Source organism: Rana temporaria, chromosome 1, assembly GCF_905171775.1.
Source record: "Rana temporaria chromosome 1, aRanTem1.1, whole genome shotgun sequence".
Taxonomy (NCBI): domain Eukaryota; kingdom Metazoa; phylum Chordata; class Amphibia; order Anura; family Ranidae; genus Rana; species Rana temporaria.
In genome coordinates, this window is record NC_053489.1 from 450,747,882 (window position 1) to 450,768,136 (window position 20,255).

General features: G+C 44.1%; 1 protein-coding gene across 1 annotated transcript; it reads right to left on the minus strand.

Annotated features, from left to right (window-relative positions):
- Positions 1-1,575: 1,575 nt before the first annotated feature.
- On the minus strand, positions 1,576-18,776 carry LOC120916578 (C-X-C motif chemokine 10-like). The gene is made up of 4 exons (XM_040327629.1): positions 18,671-18,776; positions 12,390-12,516; positions 5,937-6,008; positions 1,576-2,125 (listed from the first exon to the last, which is right to left on the minus strand). Exons 1-4 carry the CDS (start codon positions 18,729-18,731, stop codon positions 2,101-2,103), a joined length of 285 nt encoding a protein of 94 aa, XP_040183563.1. The 5' UTR covers positions 18,732-18,776; the 3' UTR covers positions 1,576-2,100.
- Between the last annotated feature and the right edge of the window lie 1,479 nt (positions 18,777-20,255).

Sequence of the window (20,255 nt, forward strand, 5' to 3'; positions counted from 1 at the left end):
AAAGAACCTCAGACAAATTTGGCCTTCATTTATATAGAGTTAGTTAACTATAGGAAACTATAGGAAACTATACACAGGGCTGGCCTTAGGTGTTCAGGAGCCCTGTGCGAGCTGATCCCGTGGCGCCCCCCCCATCTTCACCACTCGCCTAAACATACACATACACAAAGTGGAAAAAAATATTTGTAACAAATAATTTGTTTTAATTTAACTTTACATACACAGCACCCTGCATCTATGGACCCCTTTACATTACACAGCATCCTGCACCTCTGGACCCTTTTACATTACACAGCACCCTGCGCCTCTGGACCCCTTTACATTACACAGTATCCTGCACCTCTGGACCCCTTTACATTACACAGCATCCTGCACCTCTGGACCCCTTTACATTACAAAGCACCTGCATCACTGGACCCATTTTACATTACACAGAACCCTGCAGCTCTGGTCCCCCTGCATGTTACACAGACCCCTCCTTCAGTGTGTCCACCCCTTCAATGCAGACCCCCCGTTCAGTGCAGACCCCCCTTCAGTGTCACCTCCCCCGTTCAGTGCAGCCCCCCCGTTTAGTGCAGCCCCCCCGTTCAGTGCAGCCCCCCCATTCAGTATCTCAGATCAGCGCAGCGGCACATGCACAGCAGGTCCCCTCCCCCTGTTTACACATAAACAGAGAGGAGGGGGAGGCGGCTTCACATGGCTGTGCCTGTGTGACAACCGCGATCGCACAGACAGGCAGCCCGTGGCTGTAAGAGGAGGGGATGGTAGGTGCAGCAGTGTCACCCTGCCCCCCCCCCCCCGCACCCCCCCTCCCCCTCGCCACTGTAGCTAGCTCGCCTCTCCCTGCTTGTGCCAGTGTGCCGCTGCCTAAACCCGTGGCGCTGCCACCACAAGTGTAATACAATCGCGGAGGGGGGTGCCGGTCTGACACCCCCCCAGTGTGTGGTACTCGGGGGCGACCCGCCCCCCTCGCCCCCCCCCTTAGTACGCCTCTGGATGGCCGCACGGTGCCCCTGTTGCCCATTGCGCCCTGTGCGGCTGCACAGCTCGCACACCGCAAAGGCCGGCCCTGACTATACATAGGAAGCCACTAAGTTACAATGGCTTTATGACCCTTATTCTTATCATAACAGTTAGCCTACCCTAGACTAAAATTTATTTATCATACTATGACCTCAACTTCTAAAATACATGTACACCATCCATACAGCAATCCTAACACTATATTTCCTTGCACTTGTATGGCCCAATATGTAGGGAATTAAAAAAACAGAATGCTATACTATAACTGACTGATCCATTAATCATAGATTGTAATTGCTTTAAAAAATATATATAACATGAGGAAAAAATGAGTAGTTTTCTTGTTAGCTGCTCTTTTTAAATAAATGACTACCCAAATAAATAATAAAAATAAAGGTTTCCCTTTTCTCCCCAAATTACCTATGCATAGTAAACAAAATGATATATTTTCAAATAAATAATAAAAATAAAGGTTTCCCTTTTCTCCCCAAATTACCTATGCATAGTAAACAAAGTGATATATTTGTTGCCAATTATAAAAAAAAAAAAGCCTTTTAATATGCTGGGTGCTTTTATTATGATGTGATTATCACAGGGTATATATAACTTGTTAGGGTTTTGTTCTGCATTACATCCTGGGCAAATTTACCAATCAAGACACATAGGCAGCGAAGAAGAGCAGAGTAATATCACTTGAATAGGATTTACTATAAGCCTGTAGTTTGATATGTATATATCCCCCTCTTGTGGGTAGAATTAGCACTGCACCTACACAAAATGTGTCTCCTGACCTGTTCTTACATGTGCATATCAGATCAAATAAAAATTGTAGCAAGCATAATGATATAGTACACATAGATGTGTGCAAAACTTCCCAAACTATCCAGAATTACGAAGGCTGCAAGCAATCAAAACTACTGCAAATCCCTACATAAAGAGGACGCCGACAGATCCCTGCAGACAAGAACCTGCCTTTGTCCCTCTTAATAGATTTCCCTCACGATATGTAATGATCATCGCTGTTCTGTTCATAACATTATTAGTTGTGGAAGATATACTGGTCTTTCTCTTTCTTTCTTATTTTCCAGATGCTTTACCAGACCTGCAACAAGAACAGATTAAGAGTTTAATTGTATTTTGGAAGTGTAAACTTTCACATTGCTTTTTTTTTTATTTTTTTTAGCTGGCGTAATTTTAAGGGTGGCGTAGCGTATCGCATATACGCTACACCGCCGTAAGTAAGAGAGGCAAGTGCTGTATTCACAAAGCACTTGCCTCCTAAGTTACGGCGTAGCGTAAATGGGCCGGCGTAAGCGCGCCTAATTCAAATGTGGAACAGGGAGGCGTGTTTTATGTTAATGACTAGTGACCCGACGTGATTGACGTTTTTAACGAACGGCGCATGCGCCGTTCGTGGACATATGCCAGTGTGCATTGCTCCAAAGTACGCCGCAAGGACGTATTGGTTTCGACGTGAACGTAAATTACATCCAGCCCCATTCAGGGACGACTTACGCAAACGACGTAAAATTTCCACATTTCGACGCGGTGAACGACGGCCATACTTAAAGCGGTGGTTCACCCATAAAAACGACTTCCCCCTATTACACTGCCCCCCCCGCATTACAATACGATTATGCCTTTAATTTTTTTTTGGCTGCTGTACATACCTGGGTACAGCTATTCACCCGTGTCCTCCGGGTTGCGAGTCCCGCGGGAGTGGGCGTTCCTAACATGGCGGTGATTGACGTTTTGACTAAAAAACTAGCTCCCCCCGTCGCGTAAGCAGCGTCACGATTGGCGGAAGGAGCCGAACGGCGAGTCGGCGCTATACTGCACCTGCGCATCGCAGTTCGGCTCCTTTCGCCAGTCGTGACGCGGCTTACGCGACGGGGGGGAGCTCATTTTTTAGTCAAAACGTCAATCACCGCCATGTTAGGAACGCCCACTCCCGCGGGACTCGCAACCCGGAGGACACGGGTGAATAGCTGTACCCAGGTATGTACAGCAGCCAAAAAAAAATTAAAGGCATAATCGTATTGTAATGCGGGGGGGGCAGTGTAATAGGGGGAAGTCGTTTTTATGGGTGAACCACCGCTTTAACATTGGCTAGGCCAGCTATTTGTTCGACTAACTTTACGCTGGAAAAACCCTTTACGTAAACAACGTAAAAAAATGCTCACGTACGTTTCTGAATCGGCGTATCTAGTCATTTGCATATTCTACGCCAAACTCAACGGAAGCGCCACCTAGCGGCCAGCGTAAATATGCACCCTAAGATACGACAGCGTAGGAGACTTATGCCGCTCGTATCTTAGCCTAATTTAAGTGTATCTGGTTTCCAGAATACGCTTACATTTACGACGGCGTAGATTCAGAGTTACGACGGCTACTGATACACCGGCGTAACTGTCTCTGAATCTAGCTATTAGTATTCAAATATGAATGAGCAGAGTGAAAAATAAATCTGGCACGCTTGGGCTTAAATTTAGACAATGCAAAAGTTTTGGCAAAATGCGGATGTTGGGTTTAGGTATATTTCTTGCGGGATATGTAGAAGATAAGAGAAGCTCATTGCTAGTGTTTAAATACACTTTAACCTAAAACATACCTCTATACCTTAATCAAACCTTTAAACCTAATCCTAAACCTTAACCTAGCCATCAAATCTAATCCTTAAAGCGGAAGTAAAGTCTTATTTCTTTAATTGTACCTACAGGTAAGACTATAATAAGGCTTACTTATAGGTACTGGGCCAGATTCAGGTAGGAGAGCGGATCTTTATATTGGCGTAACGTATGTCATTTACGTTACGCCGCCGCAAGTTTTTCAGGCAAGTGCTTTATTCACAAAGCACTTGCCTGTAAAGTTGAGGTGGCGTAGCGTAAATCAACCGGCGGAGTTCAAATTTGGCGGGTAGGGGGCGTGTATCATTTAAATCAATCGCATCCCCGCTCCGAAGGAACTGTGCATGCGCCGGCCGCGACTGAATGCCAGTGCGCATGCTCCAAATGACGTTGGCAAATCGACATGCTTTCGACGTGAACGTAAATTATGTCCAGCCGCATTCGCGAACTACTTACGCAAACCAAGTAAAAAAAATTCAAAACTCGGCGCGGGAACGACGGCCATACTTAACATTAGCTATGCCTCCTATAGCAGGGGTAACTACTTAAGCCGAACGCAAACGACGTAAAAAAAAAGCGCCGGCCGGTCGTTCGTTTCTGAATCGGCGTAAATACTAATTTGCATATTCCTTGCGTAAAAATACGGAAGCGCCACCTAGCGGCCAGCCTGAAATTGCAGCCTATGATACGACGGTGTAAGACACTTACACCTGTCGGATCTTAGGAATATCTATGCGTAACTGATTCTCTGAATCAGGCGCATAGATACGACCGACCACACTCAGATATACGACGGCGTATCAGGAGATACGCCGTCGTATCTCTTTTCTGAATCCGGGCCACTGTGTATATCTCCTAATCTTGCACGGTGTAGGAGATATTCAGAGTGCATGCAGCCACTGTCATTGGCGCATATGCTCTCTCAGAAGGTCCGGCTTACCGCGTCAGACCTTCAGAGCCCGTGCTGTAAACACCGGGAATGACGTCATCGCAGTTCCGTTATCATGAAGAAAAAACTGCTGTACTGTGCTACTTGAAAGATACAGGGGGTTATTTACTAAAACTGGAGAGTGGAAAATCTGGTGCAACTCTACAGAGAAACCAATCCGTGTTAGTAAATCTCCCCCTAAGTGTCAATTCTGTCTACTGCTTTGTTTCTCTGATATCAACATGAGTCACTTCTGACAAGTTTTCCTGACATCCTGCAGAGTGTAATTTCAGCTCTCCGCACTTTTTTTTTTTCTGAACTCTCAGACAACCCTTATAAATGCAGCACTTTGAACAAATGTAGAGAAGACTTCAAATAAACAGGTACAACTTATGTAGGAGAATTTGTTTAATCTCTTTGTATCACCTAAAGACAGTGGGCCAGATCCACGTAGCGTGGAGCTTCTTTACGTCCGGCGTAGTGTATCTCAGATACACTACGCCGCCGAAACTTACAGCGTATTTCCCGTATCCACAAAGAATTTGCGCCGTAAGTTACGGCGGCGTAGTGTAACTGTGTCGGCGTAAGGGCGCGCGATTCAAATGGATGAGATGGGAGCGTGTTTTATGTTAATACGTCTTGACCCGACGTAAATTAAGTTTTTTCTGAACGCCGCATGCGCCGTCCGTGGGGGTATCCCAGTGGGCATGCTCCAAATTAACCCGCAACAAGCCAATGCTTCCGACGTGAACGTCATTCTACGCAAAGCTCTATTCGCGAACGTTTTACGCAAACGACGTACACGACGGAAAATTCGACGCTGGCCCGACGTCCATACTTAACATTGGCTACGCCTCATATAGCAGGGGTAACGTTAAGCCGAAAAAAGCCTTCCGAAAACAACGTAAAAAAATGTGCCGGCAGGATGTACGTTTGTGGATTCGCGTATCCAGCTAATTTGCATACTCGATGCGGAAATCGACGGAAGCGCCACCTAGCGGCCAGCGTAAATATGCACCTTAGATCTGACGGCGTACTAAGACGTACGCCAGTCGGATCTAGCCCAGCTTCAGGCGTATCTTGTTGTGTGGATACAAAACAAAGATACGCCAGAGCAACCTAGCAGTTACGCGGCGTATCAATAGATACGCCAGCGTAACTGCTTCGTGGATCTGGCCCAGTCACTTCACTGGGTATATGGAAGGGTTTACAACCACTTTAAATAAATAAATAAAAATTGCCATTCAGTGGTAATGTATACAATATAGTACATACAATGAGCATTCATTTGTATCTTAGAAAATATTTCACATCCTGGATTCCTATTTCTACATCACTGTGCTTAACGAGTACTTTACCTTTTAAGGATCATTTTTACCAATTTGGAGTTAGGATTCAGACATTTTTCTTCTCCATTCCTCATTTTAGCACTGCAAATGAAAAAAAAAACCTAATGATCAATTGTTTTTGTGCGCTGGTACAGGTCTAATATAATGGCCTAAACTTTCATGTATAAATTTCTTAAATTTTTCATTTGTCTCCCGGTAAATGGGATAGAGATAGCACTATAGAAGGAATCCTAAGATGTGTAAAAACAAAAAAAACCTGGCCCAGTCAATGTCCATAACTATATTAAAACCCAAATTTGCCATTATCCTCTAAAGCTTGTCTGTAACAAAGAGTTACGTTTTTGTTGGGTTTTCCCCAGATGGGGAAAGGGGCCAGTTGGAGTGGAGGAAGATGTTGAAAGGAGAATAGGAAGCTCATTTCCCTTGCAGCAGAGTGTTAGGCCTATGAACACAGCTGTAGCCGTGGCTCAGTATGGACTATGGCCCCGTACACACGACCAGTTTCCTCGGCAGAATTCAGCTTCCGACCGAGTTTCTGGCTGAATTCTGCCGAGAAACCCGGCCGTGTGTACACTTTCGGCCGAGGAAGCCGACGAGGACCTCGGCGAGGAAATAGAGAACATGTTCTCTATTTCCTCGTTGTTCTATGGGAGAACTCGGCCCGCCGAGCTCCTCGGCGGCTCCAGGACTGAACTGGCCGAGGAACTCGATGTGTTTGGCACGTCGAGTTCCTCGGCCGTGTGTACGGGGCCTATGACTATGCAGCACCCTCTCATGTCATTGGGAATCTAATGCACGTAAAAAAGATGTGTCACAAAAGTACCTTTCTCATGGAATGAAGGGAAAAGGGATATGGCAGCCTCTGTCCCATTTTCCTCATGGGAAAATGGCGGGAGGATAGGTCATAAGTCAGTAGGTGTAGTACTCTTAAGGGGTTAATTGGCGGGCTCACAGGTCTGAGGGGACAAGGTAGATTGTCCACTCAGTGACTTGAAAAGCCCGCCTAAAGTTTGACAGGTTAAAACCAGTTTGCTGGGTCATCTGGCTAGCAACAGGGGAAGAAGCCCGCGCAAAGTGTTCAAATCTAGTTTGAACCAGCTGATTTTAGGGCTATTTAAAGAAGGGTTCCGGCGGTCCGGAGCTCAGTCGCCTCAGAGACAGAAGAACTGTGGTGTTCTCCCCCAACCCCCCCCTTTTTTGTTTACTTATGTCGCGGGTGTTATTATGTGGTCGGGTCACCTTTGTGTTTTGCAGAGGGGGACGAATTGTGAATAAAGTTTATAAAAAAAAAAAAAAAAGTTGGGATTTATGCTATGTTATTCTTTGCTAAGTGCTTTGTTTACATTGGAATGGGTATTTTGGTTGCAGCCTGAGCCGTGGTGGCTAGACTTGCTAAAGTTATGTATATATATTTAGTATTTTCTTAAATATTATTACCCATCAGTTATCTATTTATTTATTTATTTATCTAGTTATTTAAACCAATAATAAACATCCGCGGCCTTTAATATCCAATAAGTGTCTGCTTCTTTTTTATATTTAAAGTTATAAAATTTATTTCCAGTCTATTTTCCCATGAACATACCCAGTTATGTAGAAGACCACTGTAGCATGCACATAGACTGTATCTGGAAATATATTGTGTAACTTTGTAAAACAAAGCAGTTGAGTAAAGTATTAGAAGATAAAGAATCCTTGCCCTCAAATATGTTCTGCAGCATGGAAGTAAATGCCCTCAATTAAGTGGCAGCATGGAAGTAATTGCAAATGCGCCAAGGCTGCAGGCGGTCGGGTCCAGCAGTTAAGCCTTACAGTATACTATATGATAACAGAACCGTCCACAACCTAATCTCAGCCAATAAAAACAGGTGTATGGGCGCTGCAACCTTCCCACATAAAAGCTCCGCCTGATGCTCAGACCTTGAGGCTGCTGAGACCTCCAACAAACCAGAATAAGGAAAGGGATGGTCAGCACTCAGGATGACATCCAATAGTATTTCATACTTTGACTAAGGACTAATGTACAAAACGCGTAGGCCGTTTTACAGCTTTGTACATGTACTTGATAAAGAAATACAATTTTGGATGTCATCCTGAGTGCTGACCATCACTTTCCTTATTCTAATCTCAACCAATACCTAGGGAAAAATAAATGTGTGCCAACCAGTTCAGGGTAAGCGTGGTGGTGGCGACTGGGAAGATTCCTCCAGAGCAGTGGTCGTGATATCTGCAAACCTGTGCAACACTGGCCTCAGATATGAGTGGCGACTTCCCAGTAACCACACCTGTAACCACAATATCATGAGGCCTCTGTATTGACAGGAACTGTATGCTCCTATTGAGGCCTGAGACATGGAACCAATGCTTCTACTTTGGAACAAGGGGAAGTTAGTTTGGGGTTTCGGCCCACTGTTCAACAAAAGCTGTAGACCACCTGAGACCTCTTTTAAGAGTGGTAACTGGCTTAAAGCGGTGGTTCACCCTTAGAGGGCACTTTTTCCCCTTAGATTCCTGCTCGTTTTTACTAGGGGAATCGGCTATTTGTTTTAAAATATGAGCATTACTTACCCGTTTACGAGATGCATCCTCTTCGTCGCTTCCGGGTATGGGCTGCGGGAATGGGCGTTCCTTCTTGATTGACAGTCTTCCGAGAGGCTTCCGACGGTCGCATCCATCGCGTCACGATTTTCCGAAAGAAGCCGAACGTCGGTGCGCAGGCGCAGTATAGAGCCGCACCGACGTTCGGCTTCTTTCGGCTACGAGTGACGCGATGGATGCGACCGTCGGAAGCCTCTCGGAAGACTGTCAATCAAGAAGGAACGCCCGCTCCCAAAGACCCATACCCGGAAGCGACGGAAGAAGATGCATCTCGAAAACGGGTAAGTACTGCTCATATTTTAATACAAATAGCCGATTCCCCTAGACCGAACGAGCAGGAATCTAAGGGGAAAAGGGGAAACATTTTATAAATGGGTGAACTCCCGCTTTAACAACCCAAAAGCCTTGTACACAAGACTGGTTTTCCAGGCTGGAAAACTGCCATGAGAGCTTTTGGCTGGGAAAACCGGCCGTGTGTATGCTCCATCGCAGTTTTCCTGACAGGAAAACTTCCAGAAAAAAAAAAAGAGAACCAGCTCTCTTTTTTTCCCGCTGGGATTTCCTATGGGAAACACTGCGATGGAGCATACACATGGCTGGGATTCCTGACCAAAGCTCTCATGGCAGTTTTCCCGTCGGGAAACGCGGTCGTGTGTAGGGGGAAAAAGTTACAGAGCAGGAACTCGTTTTTGCCCTCGGGTTTCCCGGCTGACTTTTTACCGCCGGGAATCCCGTATGTGTGTACGAGTCTTAATACTAGGGTGCCTCCTACCGGCCTCACAAGTTGCAATCTTTGTACAATCATAAATTGTACGTAAAGAATAGAGTAAGGGAGTGTTAAGATCCCTGTTTTTTTTTGTTTTGTTTTGTTTTTGCTGTCTGGATCCCATTGGAGAAATTTCTCTTCACTTCCTGTCCCAGGGAAGTAAAAATAAATCTCTCCAGGGGGAGAAATGCCCCCTTAGACAGTTATCATAAGATATTTGAAGATTAAAATTTTCAGGGACAACTGTTACATTTTTGGATTTGCCATAATTTTCTGTATTTTAGATAATGGTACCCAAGATAAATAGAGAGGGTGAAAGAAAAAAGTTTTGACTTTACATACAAGTCAATGAGAATGCAAAGGCAGCTCAGAAAGAAGTCAGAAGGCTAAGTGGTGGCATCTGGTCATGTAGTCTAAGCCCAAAAATAGCTCAGGTAACTGATGTTCAGGTAGAGCCAACCAGTCAATGTCTCTGTACGAGTTCTGATCCTTCCGGGCCAGTTCTTTTAGTTCTTTGTCAAAAACCATGACCACAGGAAGAACAAGCCATTATTTCAGGGCATTTGTCTATAGATATAATGTGACAGCAAGGAAAGATGAGGGTTATTCAGTAAGTGCACATTTGAAAGGTTATATGGAAACCTCTTTGGCTTTGGAATCTCTCTTGAGAATGTTGGGAATTTTTATTTTATTTGGGGCTATATATATATATATATATATATATATATATATATATATATATATATATATATATATATATATATTATAGATCCCATTACAACTCCCCCTCCCCCTTTTTTTACCATTCTTGACACACCTTGGAGATAAGGGATCTGCCTTTCTTTGGGGGTTTCTGCTTTTGCGCCCCTGTGCCTATGGGGTACATCAGGGCTCGACAAATCCCGGGCGCCAGGTCGCCATGGCGACTAGAAATAGGGGTTTTTTTTTTTTTTTGTGAGCTGGCGCCATTTGGTGGTGAGCCATTGGTATTACAAGTTATTACCACCAGATGTGTAAGCTGGCGCCATCTGGTGGTGGCCGTTGGTATTACAAGTTAAGCATTACAAGTTAAACAGCAATTCTAATGTAATTTTTCACTATTTTCACTGCCATCTTCTTCCCTCTAATTAGAAATCCCAAACATTATATATATTTTTTATCCTAACACCTTAGAGAATAAAATGGCGATCGTTGCAATACTTTCTGTCATGCCGTATTTGCGCAGCGGTCTTACAAGCGCACTTTTTTGGGAAACATGTCACGCTTCAAAATTGCGTCCGCTCGTGGAATGCCGACAAACTTTTACCCTTTAAAATCTTCATAGGCGTGCATGTTTTGAGTTACAGAGGAGATCTAGGGCTAGAATTATTGCTCTCGCTCTACCAATCGCGGTGATACCTCACATGTGTGGTTTGAACACAGTTTACATATGCGGGCGCTGCTCACGTATGTGTTCGCTTCTGCGCGCAAGCTCGTCAGGATGGGGCGCGTTTTCTGGCTCCTAACTTTTTTAGTTGGCTCCTAGATTCCAAGCAAATTTGTCAAACCCTGGGGTACATGACACTTCAGCTCCCGGGACGGACCTCTCCTATGGCTCTGGTTCTGCTTATACTGCATGCCGTCGCCTTTTGTTGGCACGTAAGTACCCAGGGTTTACGACCCAACATCAGGACTAACTCTTGCGTCATATGTTTTTACAGATACCCTACAACATCCGCCCCTGAAGAAGTGTTTTCACACAGAAACGCGTCAGGCTTTAAGGATGTAATTATGTACCCTACTTGGATATGTATTTGGATACGTCATACTTTTTAATCTATTCAATTTATTTAATTACCTATCAGGCTGCCAGCTGTTATGTGAATTAACCACTATTGCTATGTGCTGACCATGTATATAATTGTGAATGTGATGGTACTCCTATTATGCATATTACAAGTGTGCCAACATTTACCGTATTTATCGGTGTATATCGCGCACTTTTTTGCCCTGAAAATCAGGGCAAAATCGTGGGTGCACGATATACGCCGATACCCGCTTCCCGCGCCTAGTTTGAATGCCTGCGCCGCAATATACCGAGCGCAGTACACTCGGGTACATTCAGCCAGGCTCGGCTTCACTCGTAGTCACGCTCTGTGACGTTTATGCGTGAGAAGCCGAGCCTGGCTGAATATACGCGAGTGTACTGCGCTCGGTATATGTCGGCGGAGGCTTCAAACTGAGCGCGGGAAGCGGGGATTATCCATGAAGACAGCGCGGGAGAAGCCGGGAGGTCACCACCGAGGCCGCAGACGGACGCCGGACCGGACGAGGCTGCCGATGGATGCCAGGCAAGACACCAAAACTGTAAGTATTAAAATGTAATAACATTTTTTTTTACAGGAAAAATAGGTCAAAATTAGGGGTGCGCGCTATACGCCGGAGAGCGCAATACCCCGATAAATACGGTATTTATTGATTCTCTCACATGAACTATACCATTGTCATGTATTTACATACTTTTTATTCCAACAATAAAATTTGATTACATCTATCTACACGAGTCAACCACCTCATTGAAAGTCCCAATCTCCTGCTTTGTCTCACAGTCACCAAACATTCACTCTAAGTGAATTATCACAGTTATTTAAAACACATGCACCAGGAAAATACGAGTAAATGTTTGGTGAATAACACATTTACTGCTTTTTACATTTTGCCTCTTACTGTTTAATAAAAATATTACACATTTAAATAAGCAAACCGCCGCCATTTGCTTTTTTCTTGTTGATAGACCCCCTTCAATGGCTCCTGCTATTGTACAATTTTTGCTAGACATTGTGGTTGATTTGCTAAAACTAGAGAGTGCAAAATCTAGTGCAGTTGTGCATGGTAGCCAATCAGCTTCTAACTTCAGCTTGTTTAATTAAGCTTTCACAAAAATCTGGAAGCGGCTTGGTTTCTATGCAGAGGTGTACCAGATGTTTAAGTAAACCAACCCCATAATGCGATGGATTTGCATGGTCTTCTTTTCTGCATATTTTTGGCCTTGAACAAAAATTACTGCATTTCTAACCCTTGCATTGATCCCAAATTATTCAAAACCAATAATAACTTACACAACTTCAATCTTCTCACATCTGGAACTTTCTGGAAACACCTCAAATTTTCTTATTTGCTTGACATCAACAGAATTGGAAAGGCGTCCAATGCAATGGCAGCGTCTTCTCCCTAGTGGTGACATTCCTAGAAAAGAGAAGATTATCCAGCATTAACCACTTGACCTCTGGAAGATTTACCCCCCCCCTTCATGACCAGGCTATTTTTTGGGATGCGGCACTGCGTTATTTTACCTTACAATGCGACACTGTAACCCAAAAACATTTATGTTTCCTACAAATAGAGCTTTCTTTTGGTGGTATTTTATCATTACTTTAATTTTTTTGCACTATAAACAAAAAAAGTGTGTGTGTGTGTGTGTATATATATATATATGTATGTATGTATGTGTGTATATATATATATATATATATATGTGTGTGTGTGTGTATATGTATGTGTATATATATATATATATATATACAGACAACATTTTTATATTTTTTTACTTTCTGCCATAATACATATCCAATAAAAAAATTGAAAAAAATGGAATTTCTTCAAAAATTTAGGCCAATATGTATTCTGCTAACTGTTTTTAATAAAACAAATCCCGATACTGATTGGTTTACGGGAACGTTTGTGTCTACAAACTATGGTATATGCTTATGGAGTTTTTATTTTGGTATTTGTTTTTTACTAGTAATGGTGGCGATCAGCAACTTATAGTGGGACAGCGATATTGCAGCAGACAATCGAACACTATTTATCTGACACTTTGCGGGAACCAGTGACACTAATACAGTGATCAGTGCTAAAAATATGCACTGTCACTGTACTAATGACACTGGCTGGTAAGGGATTTAAACATGTAGGACGATCAAAAGTTTAACTGTGTGCCTATCCAGTGTTTTTGTGTACTGTGTGTGCTGCTTTTACTAGGGGAGAGATGGTATTTATTCCATGCTTTGCAGGAACACAAAATCCATCCCTCCCCCCCACCCCATCAGAACGGAGATCTGCCTTGTTTAAATAGGCAGAACTTCATTCTGAGTCTCCGCCGATGATCAACGGGTGCTGGCGGACATCAAGTGCCCGGCATCCGCAGATTCACTTCTGCTGTGAATAATCGCAGCAGATACAGCCCCCTAGCGGCGTGCAAGTGCCCCCTGCAGGCAGAAGTTTCCAGATTTGTATGTTTGTGTGTGTGTGTATGTGTGATATATATATATATATATAATGTGTGTGTGTGTGTGATCTGGCACAGAGCTGTTTTTTTTTGTTTTTGTTTTTGTCCTAAATAAACACACTGATTGAAAAAAAAATCCTGCTCAGAAACTGACCCTGACCTTTGACCATGATCTTGGACCCTTACTTGATCCAAACACTAACCCTGGCACTGACCTGTATCAAACCTTGATCTACGTATTTTTTATTTTATTTGTTTTATTATTTTGTTTATTTTATACATTTAAAAACATTTCTGCATGGAAAGACAAAGATACATTGGCCCAGATCCACTAAGAACTTACGGCGGCGTATCTATTGATACGCCGCGTAAGTTCTACGATGCGCCGGCGTATCTTTGTTTTGTATTCACAAAACAAGATACTCCTGAATGTGGGCTAGATCCGACTGACGTACGTCTTAGTACGCCGTCGGATCATAGGTGCATATTTACGCTGGCCGCTAGGTGGCGCTTCTGTTGATTTCCGCGTAGAGTATGCAAATTAGCTAGACACGCTGATTCTCAGAACGTACGTCTGCCCGGCGCATTTTTTTACGTAATTTGCATAAGGGTTTTTCCCTGCTCTATGAGGCGTATGCAATGTTAAGTATGGACGTCGGGCCAGCGTCAAATTTTCCGTCGTTTGCGTAAAACGTTCGCGAATAGGGCTTTGCGTAAATTACGTTTACGTCGTCTAGGCATTGAGCGGGCGTAATTTAATTTGAAAATTCGACGTGATACTGAGCATGCGCCGTTCGAAAAAAGCATCATTTACGTGGGGTCATGCTTAGTTTACATAAAACACGCCCCCCTGTTCCTCATTTGATTTAGGCGTGCTTACACCGGAACATTTACGCTACGCCGCCGTAACTTTAGATGCAAGTGCGTTGTGAATACAGCACTTGCCTCTCAAAGTTGCGGCGGCGTAGCGTAACTACGATACGCTACGCCCATTTAAAGTTACGCCTATCTACGTGGATCTGGCCCCTTGTATCTATCTCACCATTCACAGAAAGAAAAAACACAGAGAGACAGGCGTCGCAGTGACTGATCACTGTGGTAGCCAATCCCGATTGTTAGTACGGGGCCTAGGGCTCTCGGTGTGACCCCAGTCTCTGTGCTGGGAGTGCGGCGCACTCCCAGCACAAAGGAAGATATGCCTATATGCGGCCCCATGGAAAAAATTCCAGTTCCATGAGGCCGCATATATGTGTTACGTCGGCATGAAGGGGTTAAAGTATAACTGCAGCAATTTTTTTTTCTTATTTTGTATAGGGTAGGGAAGAGTTAAAACCATTGTCAGCTTTTTTTTTTAAGCGGTCTGTGTCTCATCGGTATGATTTCCACTCACTTCCTGTCTTGTGGACTCAACTGGAAGTTGGAGGATATGTCTCCCAATTTGTTGGAAATCCTCTTTTAGGCCCCATACACACGATAGAATTTATCCGCGAATACGGTCCAGCGGACCGTTTCCGCGGATAAATCCTCTCGAGGATTTCGGCGAATTTTCATGCGATGGAGTGTACACACCATCGCATTGAAATCCGCGCCGAAATCCTCTGGCGATGACGTGTCGCGCCGTCGCCGCGATTATGACGCGGCGACGTGCGCGACGCTGTCATATAAGGAATTCCACGCATGCGTAGAATCATTACGACGCATGCGGGGGATCCCTTCGGACAGATGGATCCGGTGAGTCTATACAGACCAGCGGATCCATCCGTTGGGATGGATTCCAGCAGATGGATATGTTGTGCATGTCAGCGAATATTCGATCTGCTGGAATCTATCCCAGGGGAGAAATACCCGCAGAAACAGATCCGCTGGCGTGTACACACCATAGGATCTATCCGCTGAAACCCATTTGCTGGGATTTATCTGCGGATGGATTCTATCGTGTGTATGGGGCCTCAGACAGTTGTCACAGACACAAGTATGCTCTTCCCTTCTATTCCTCTCCATGTGGCAACCCCAAATTTTTTGCTTTACCCTTACTTTTATTCCTGGTGACATTAAACAACCTGCCAGTTGTTCTAACTGTTCACCACTTTATCTAGAGTTAAAATAAAAAAGTTTTGTCTTTAGTAATACTGTAATAGGATGGGGCTTTTATGTACTTTCTAGACGCCCTTTTTTTAATAATTTTACTATGTGGTTTTAATAGTATGTATAATTTGTAATATGCTCACTTGCTATTCTAATTGGGCTAATGTAAATTGTTGTATTTCTATAGGTGGCACTATTGGTTCTTTTCTACCTACCCCAGGTTACATCATAAAGTTGTCACGACTCATAAAAAAACGATACAGTCAATACCGGCAAAAAAATTTAGCCTTTCTTTTCTATTGTTTTTACACCCACTCTGCTTAATAAAGCCTTGAACCAAAATGCAGCCCTTTATTCCTCAGATGGACATACTCTATATGAAATATAATACTACAAAATAACTGTAATTGTTCCTCTTCAGTAAAAGGTATTGGGTTTCTTATACACCTGTGGCCAGGGGGCTGTAAAAATAAGTGGTTGAGCTGCAATTTACTGCCCCCTAACCACCCATGTTACAATGGTGGACAGGCAGGGTTGTACACATGTAAAGGGTTAGCACGCAGGTGTTTTGCATTCTGGGCATACACCTCTGAATGCATTTAACCCTAAATGCAAGTATTGCTTGGTACAGCCTTCAGCTCTTTCAAGAAGCAGTATATTTCTGTCTGGATTAGACTTTGCTAGGCTGCAGGCACATACCTCTCAACTTTGTAAAATGACAATAAGGGGTGCCTTTTTGAGCACAGTATGCAGGCAAAGGACACGCTCCTGCCACGGCACTGCAAAAGTCTAATATACAGAAAATGATTGACTAAACCACACAAGTGCTTTTGTATCCTCCTCCTATGTTTGTTTATATTGGCTTTTTAAAGTAACACATGCAGTAATATAGGGGTTGGAACAAAGGTTTAGCCTAGGTTCACACTGTAGCGATATTGGAACCAGCGCGATTCCAGCGTTGGTTCTAGGGTGACCACATTTCCAAACTACCATTCAGGGACACCCTCCCTTCCCAAAAATCAGCTTGTGCTGTAACGAATCTCAGCACAGTGATTGGACACAAGATGCAGGATTTATGATTTCTCCAATCACAATCAGGGGCGGGATTGTGCTCCCCCAGGCATTCCCAGCCAGGACAAGTACTGTCAGTGAGTAAATCAGTGATGTGGCGGCCTTTTTGGGGGGCATCAGATTGGCCCGGGGGTGGCTGTGTCAGTTTCATTCCGGGACACTGTATTGTCCTGGAATGAATGTGCCCGGGACAGACCTGCAAAATGCGGGACTGTCCCTGGCAATCCGGGACACGTGGTCACCCTAGTTGGTTCCCGCATCGCATCTCTCCCACAGGCAGTTCACACTGCCCTCTGCAAACCGCCGCGGGTGTCCATACAATGTGAACGACACCCCCAGATCGGCTCACAGATCGCAGTGCGAATTGTGGATTTGGACAGAATCGGGTCGGGAAAAAAAGACCCTGCACTTTTTTTTTATGTGAATTCAATGCGAACTGTATGGCTGAACTCGCACTGCACAGACATCGCATGAGATGGGCACGTGCAGGTGCGAATTACATACAAAGTCTGTGATCGCTATAGTGTGAACCCGGGCTTAGTGCACAAAAACACTTTTTGATAGAAAAATAATATATTTTGTACAGAGCTGCGCAAATTTGACCAAAATAAGGGACAACTGAGGCTGCACAAGAGGGAGACAGATGGATTTGGTCTCAAAAGAAGGACAGTGCCTCCAAGTGAAGACAGTTGGGAGTTTTTGCTGGCAGTGGGGGCAAATGCTGCACCTGTATCTCCTGGGTGCATTAAAACAATGGGATTGAACAAGCTAAATGCCTCATGTGCAAAGGGACTAAAGGGTTAAGGCTGGATTCACACTATTGCGAATTGCATGCGGGTATCATTCAATTTGCAATAGCAGGCGATTTTGACCCGCTCTCTATGGAGCCAGTTAACATATCTCCGCTGCGGCTCCAGGGCGAATGTGCACAGGGGACCTGTGCATCTTTTGATCCGTTTCAGGTCCGAATTCAGACAAACATTCTGCCTGAAATCGGTCCTTAAACGGTGAACGGGGACGCATGAACCCTGCGAAGATAGTGTGAACCCAGCCTTAGCAGGTGTTATTTCTGTGCCCCTGTTGTGAGCTCCAACAATTAATTCATCCACAATGCCTATAGATACAATGGTAAATCGGTAAAGAGCTTTTACTGCTCATTCAGAATATATAAAAACTTTAGTGTGCATTGTCTGGGCACAGATTCACCTTAATATACCATAAGTGGAAGCATACATTTTCTAATATCATTGGTCAATATCTAAAATCTTGGATTATACCAAGAAAAAAAAATTCTAAGGACAAACTGCTGATTCAGGAACCGGTCCTGGAATTCAGGTGCAGTAATTATTTACGCTATGTACATACATACTTAAACAATCTTAAAGCGGTGGTTCACCCTGCTGAACAACATTTCAGCATACAATTCGGCATCGTAGCGCGAGCTACAGTATGCCGGTCTTACATTTTTTATCCCCGTACTCACTGTTTAATCGTACCTAGACGATTCCGTCTGCCGCGGGGAATGGGCGTTCCTAGCAAGAGGGAGGGTGATTGACGGCCGACTCTGGCACGTCACGCTCCCCGAAGACAGCCGGAGTAGGTCTCGGCTCTTCACGGCGCCTGCGCACAGGCTATGCGCAGGCGCCGTGAAGAGCCAAGCCTATTTCGGCTATTTCCAGAGAAGCGTGGCGCGCCAGAGCCGGCCGTCAATCACTTTCCGCCTGGATTGGAACGCCCATTCCCCGTGGGCAGTCGGAATCGTCTAGGTAGGATTAAACAGTGAGTACGGGGATAAAAAATGTAAGACCGGCATACTGTAGCTCGCGCTACGATGCCGAATTTTATGCTAGAATAAAACATTTTTTTTTTTTTTTTTTTAATAGGGTGAACCCCCGCTTTAAGTGAAGTCAATAGTCACATCTCTATGTTTCTTAATATACTGAGTATGCCACTTACCTTGCACACACTGAAGAATGAGCAGTGAGCCCAGGATAGCAATGAGAATTCTGGCCATCATGTAGAACAGGTAAACCTGGACTAGAAGGAAGTTTAACACTGCTAGCAGGGAGAGGATATTTATATGATCAGAATCTTCCCACAAGTCCAGAAATCTCCCTGGGGAAACCCCAAAAAGTGGGACTTTCTCTCATTCACTAGTTCTCATTTTCTTGGAAGCAAGTATGTTTTCATTAAATGAGTTGCCTTATTCATGCAGACAATAAAGAAAGACTGGGAACATAGAAAGAGGGTGATGGTTTTGAGAGAAGTCACATTTTTATCACATAACCTAATATTTTCATTGTATGCAGTCTAGTGTTTATAAGCCGGTGCCAAACCGCAACATTATCATGTTTGTCGTCTGATTGTTGTAATGACTTTATTCAAGGCTGTCAGATTTGTGGACATTTCAGACCCCTGTACCCAGTGGTGGCCATAGTTACCAAAGGGCCTCTGTACAAAAACATTGTTTGCTCCATATTCACTACAGCTCAGTTAGAAACGTGTACAGTAAAACCTTGGTTTGCGAGCATAATTTGTTCCAGAAACATGCTTGTAATCCAAAGCACTTGTATATCAAAGCATTTTTTTTACAGGGTATAAAAGAGAAGAGAGGCACCTCTAAGGCCTCGTACACACGACCGAGAAACTCAACGGGCGAAACACATCGTTTTGCTCGTCGAGTTCCTTGTGAAGCCGTCGAGGAACTCGACAAGGCAATTTTCTCCATTCCCGTCAAGGAAATAGAGAACATGCTCTCTTTTTGGCTCGTTGAGTTTTTCGACAGTTTCCTCGACGAAAATGTACACACGACTGGTTTCCTCGGCAAAAAAATATCTCCCAGCAAGTTTCTTGCTGGTTTTTGCCGAAAAACTCGGTCGTGTGTACGAGGTCTAAGTGTAGCAAAAAGTTGCTAAATGTTGTACCTTCATTAAATGTAACCTATTTCTACACTTAGAGGCTCCTCTCTTCTTTTTTTATACTCAGTTGTGACATGACGCTACTCTTATATCAAGACATCGCTTGTATATCAAGGCAAAATTTATTAAAACATTTTTCTTGCCTTGCAAAACTTTCTCAAACCAAGTTACTCTCAAACCAAGGTTTTACTGTATCCACTTTTATGAAGCAGACTAGTGTCAAAATGAGATGCTCATCTATTGATCATCGGGCTGCCTCTCATTTTGCAAAGTATATGCAGCAGTTTTTTGTTTATTTGCAGGGGCATAACTAGGACTGTGAAGGACCTGGGGCGTCCTTGGGCACACTGAAGAAAGTACAGATGAGGCTTGTGTGGCACAGGGGAATGGCGGGTGTGGACTCATTGCGCCAACAGTGGCAGGGTTTTAAAGGGGGGTATGGTTATATGAAAGTTGAGCCTACTCACTGTAAACATGTCACACTGAGGCCTCCATCAAGAAACTTGGTGGCAGAGCTTTTTTACTGAGGAAACCGGTCGGGTGAATGCTTTGCATTGAGGAAACTGTCGAGGAACTCGACGAGGAAAAAAGAGAACAAGTTCTCTTTTTCCTCGACGGGAGTC